The sequence below is a fragment of the Anopheles cruzii genome, unplaced genomic scaffold (assembly GCF_943734635.1).
Source record: "Anopheles cruzii unplaced genomic scaffold, idAnoCruzAS_RS32_06 scaffold01875_ctg1, whole genome shotgun sequence".
In the NCBI taxonomy this organism is placed as follows: Eukaryota; Metazoa; Arthropoda; class Insecta; order Diptera; family Culicidae; genus Anopheles; species Anopheles cruzii.
This window is the reverse complement of record NW_026455460.1, coordinates 1-4139: the sequence shown is the minus strand read 5'-3', so window position 1 is coordinate 4139 and position 4139 is coordinate 1. Positions and strand designations below refer to the sequence as shown.

The 4139-nt window shown below is 49.2% G+C and overlaps 1 protein-coding gene across 1 annotated transcript; it reads right to left on the bottom strand.

The window, feature by feature from the left end:
* Positions 1 to 2597: 2597 nt before the first annotated feature.
* Positions 2598 to 3845, bottom strand: LOC128276648 (mucin-19-like). The gene has a single exon (XM_053015106.1). It carries the CDS (start codon positions 3843 to 3845, stop codon positions 2598 to 2600), a length of 1248 nt encoding a protein of 415 aa, XP_052871066.1.
* Between the last annotated feature and the right edge of the window lie 294 nt (positions 3846 to 4139).

Genomic DNA, 4139 nt, shown 5'->3' with positions numbered 1-4139 from the left:
GTGCCGTGCGCAGCTTACTAAGTTTGTATCATATCCCGAGCGCTGTAAGCCGCAGAAAAGCTAACCGGAGACGAAACTAGGGAATCTGTTAGGGGGTGTCTCGGGAAGTTTCTGCGACCCCCGGCCGAAATCGCGTATTCAGCGTGGTGCGGTGTGTCATCTAAAACCATCCGTTTCAAACACTTTGATTTCACCCCGTTTATCATTTCTTTTTCACTATGTTACATACATCACATTCTCGCTCATGGAAAAGATCGAATTGCTCCACATTACATCATGCTCCGTTCCATTATTGATCATTCCTTCCTTCTTCAGGCAAAACAAAACAAAAACGCTTGTTCTTTTATCGATTTCCTTTATATCTCTTATTTTCATTTTATACGCGCAGCGGGGGTCCACCGTCGCTGCTGCTGAATATCGATATTGCTGATCGATGCACATTTGTTGATGTTTTAAAACGAACATAATAGAAGATGTGTTTTTGTTGGTTGTGGGGTGGTCTTCTTCGTGGCAAAAAAAAAACTAAACTAAACGCTTAACCGTTAAAGAATACATTAATGAATAGCATTGAAAAGAACTAATAATAGGAGGATCCACATGTGGGAGGAAATGTACATTTGTGATTCGCCTCCCTTCGTCGCCAACGTCCTTTCCATCTACAAAATTCCCCCATATCAATTCCCCACTTGTAGCGGCGGCGCCGGAGTGGCCATTGCTTTACGTTCGCGATTTGTGATCCGGTTTAGATATTTTGTTATTTCTTTAACGGCAGGTGGAATAAGCCACACACCAATGACTCTTTCGCATCATTTCATTCATCCTCTTTCTACATTCAAGCACTCTTACACTTCATACTGCGCCATGCACTCTTGGGCCCCCTTTGTTGTTGCTTGTTGTTGTTGTGCTTCGGAAATCGCTTTTTGTTCTATTTGGGAATGCAATTTGGTTAGCAGAAACCAGAAAACGGTGAAAAATTACACGGAACGGAAGCCAAGTATAATTTTGGGGACCCCCGCCATCATGCTTCCGGGAAGCAGAGCAAGGGGGTTACTCTCTACGACGTATCAACGTGTAGTAGTGCTTTGAATGCCAAGTATTTCATTTTTATCACTTTTGCTTAACCTTCGAGAACAAAACTGAAGTGCCAAAAGCCTTCTGTATGGGTGGTTTGTTGTAGAAGCCGACCGATTGACAGAGAGTACTGAAACTTGTCCAGAGCTTCGCAAGACTCTCTGACTGGCAAATCGGCCCCTTTTCCGCGCCACTGTCTTTCTGTTCCTCTCTTGCGATTCTGTTTCCCTGTTTCACTTTCGAATGCTCGTAGTTTTCTCTCTGTATCCCTTGTGAAGCCAGTTCCGGTTGCATATTGACCTTGGCTAATCTGGTCGATGCACAAACACACACGCACACAGATATGAAAAGTTAATCATCTCTATAGTTTATCCTTTTAGTAGCTTTCGATACACCCGGCAACCTGCCCGTTCTCTCTCTCGCTCTATCTCGCTGCCTCTCGGTATTGTGTGCTGTGCTGCATTTGTGTGTTGGTGGTGATATTATCATTTCCCATCATTTGCTATTTCCTACTCCTTTCCTCCCTTAAAAACTTTGTTGTTTCATTTTGTTTTACGTTTAGCTTACGCGCTTTCTCGCATCTCTTTGCGTTTTGTTTTTCCTTTCTTTGTCATATTACTAATTAATTAATATATTAGCTAACACGTACTGACGAAAAAATATCACATTGCATAAATTATTTTTAACGCACATCAACGGAAATGAAACAACAAAAGAAACAACAACCCGACACGGCGCGCGCCTGGCCCCCGGTTTGCGGGGGGAGGAAGGGTACAGAGTAGTTGCTGGTGATTGTATTAATGCTTTAAGAAACGATAATGTTGTCTGAATGCACTACGATCAACGATCCAGCTGTCCCCGTGTGCGTGTGTGTGGATGCGTGATTTGCCGGGCAAGGCAGCTCATGTTTCTTGCCGCGTAAAAAGCATCTCAAGATGTCGAGAAGACGGTGGTAGTTCCTTGTTCAGTAGTTAAGGCGCAGCCGCCACGCAGTAAAGTCGGAATGCCGAGCTCCGAAGCCTGTGTAAGGCGCTCTCGAAGCGAAACGAGTGAAAGATGTGGTGGTGATTGAAGGAGGAAGGATAAGGGTTCTTTTGCTTCTATAAACAGTATTTGTCTACTTGTTTTCACTAACATTACTCTTTATTAACATGAGAACATAAGATGCGCTTTTCTGGCCCCTCTCCGGTTGCACTCTCCCTTGCCTTTCCCGACCAGCAGCAGCGGGTGTCGCTTCGCCACAAACTAACCGTCCTGACGGATTTGGAATTTACAGCGAATGGGATGGTACTTGTGGCGGGGTGTGGTGTTGACCTACAATTTAGTGTCAATCTGCTCACTGAAAACTGTGCCACAAATGCACTAAATAGATTGACAGGGAGGACAGGAAATGGCAGATTTTGGGGCGAATGAAAACTCCAGGAAAATGTTTTAAATCACCATTTAAGTGTTTCCGGAATTTGGCAGAACCTGGCACAATCACACACACACGCACACATACGATCGTATGCAACCGGCCGTGGTGTCTACCAAGGATTGGTTTCGAGTGCAGCGCCGCCACTACCGTTGCCGCTGGACTGCTGAGTTGCGAACGAGTTGGCAGCGGGCGTGACACTAGCTTCTTCTTCGCCACAACCTCCGGTCGGTGACATGATCTGGCGTCTCAACTGAGAATGGAGGTGATGGTGATGGTGATGATGATGATGGTGATGTTGCGCCAATTGGGCTGGCTGCTGCACACCTCCTCTGCGGTGGGTGCTGCTGCTGGTGCTGAGAAACTGTTTCAAATGGCTGTTGTTGCTCTGCAGTGATGCTGGTGCTAGCTGTTGCTGCTGCTTATGAGGTGGTGCCGATGACGATGGTGGTTGGACTGTCAAAACTTCCGTGCCGGTGCCCAATTCCAACTGTTGACGCAGTTGGGAAAAGCTGTTGTTGTTACTGGCGAGATTGAGAGAAGCGGCAGCACCGGTGGCATTCGAATTCCGACCGATCGTGGCCACCGTCACTGCGTCGGCTACGGCGGCAGCAACGGCATTCGCCAAACCGGCAGCGATATCGTTCACAACGCTGACGATAGGTGGTGCCGCTTTCGGTCGCCCGAGAATGCCCGTGGGCATGGCGACGATCGGGACCACCACCATGGGAACTTCATCACTCGCCTTCAGCTGCAGCTCACCTTCGTCCTGGCCATCGATCTGGCGATCTAACGTGCACGACGACGATGAGGATGATGGTGCGATGGATGCGATCTTGCCACTGCTCTTCAGGTGAGTGATCAGCAGTGACGACGTTGCTGCTGCCGCTGACGATTGCACTACGGCAGGTGATGGATGTGCTGATAAGGAGAGTGGCTGTGATTGTTGCTGCCAGTTGCCGGCCAATGTGCTGCGAGCCGGCGATGAAGAAGACGGAGACGATGATCTGCCTCCTCTAGGGGCTCGCAGACCAACAATGCCCGGCTGCTGCTGCTGCTGCAGTAGCAACGGAGACGTAGATGGTGGTGATGCTGCCGAGGACATCATCAGTGCTGCTGCTAGTGCCGGTGCTGTTGCCGAGGACGTAGGAGAAGCCGATGTCGATGATAGTGCTGCTGCTGCTGCTGCTGCGGCGGCGGCCATTGCCGTCAATGACGCGGTCGTGGTGGTGGTGCTGATGATTCCGGATGACAACGATGGTGGCGGTGACGAAGACGACGATACAGAGGCGGGCTGCTGTTGTGGCTGGATCGTAGGAATCGGGAGCGCAGCTGGTGGGGGTGACGGCGATGTTGACATCACGGCATTTACGGATGTCAACATTTTATTTCAGCTCATTTTCACCCGCTTGCGCGGTGGACCAATCGGTGGTATCTGCTGGGTCGCCAGTGCCCGGTAGGCTTCGTTCAGCAGGTGCGGATGCGTCGTCACCATGTTCTTCCAGCCGACCGTTTCCACCACGTCGGACGCATGACTGCTAAGAGAGCGCGGGAGAGCGACGGGAAAAAGCCACATAAATACACGCGAAATACGAAATACGAGCGGAAGAGACGAAGAAATGCAACTTACGTGTTGATGAAGTCTATCGTTTGG

Bases quoted from the DNA above. Each gene is read 5' to 3' on its own strand.
- LOC128276648 (XM_053015106.1), bottom strand. From the start codon at position 3,845: ATGTCAACATCGCCGTCACCCCCACCAGCTGCGCTCCCGATTCCTACG.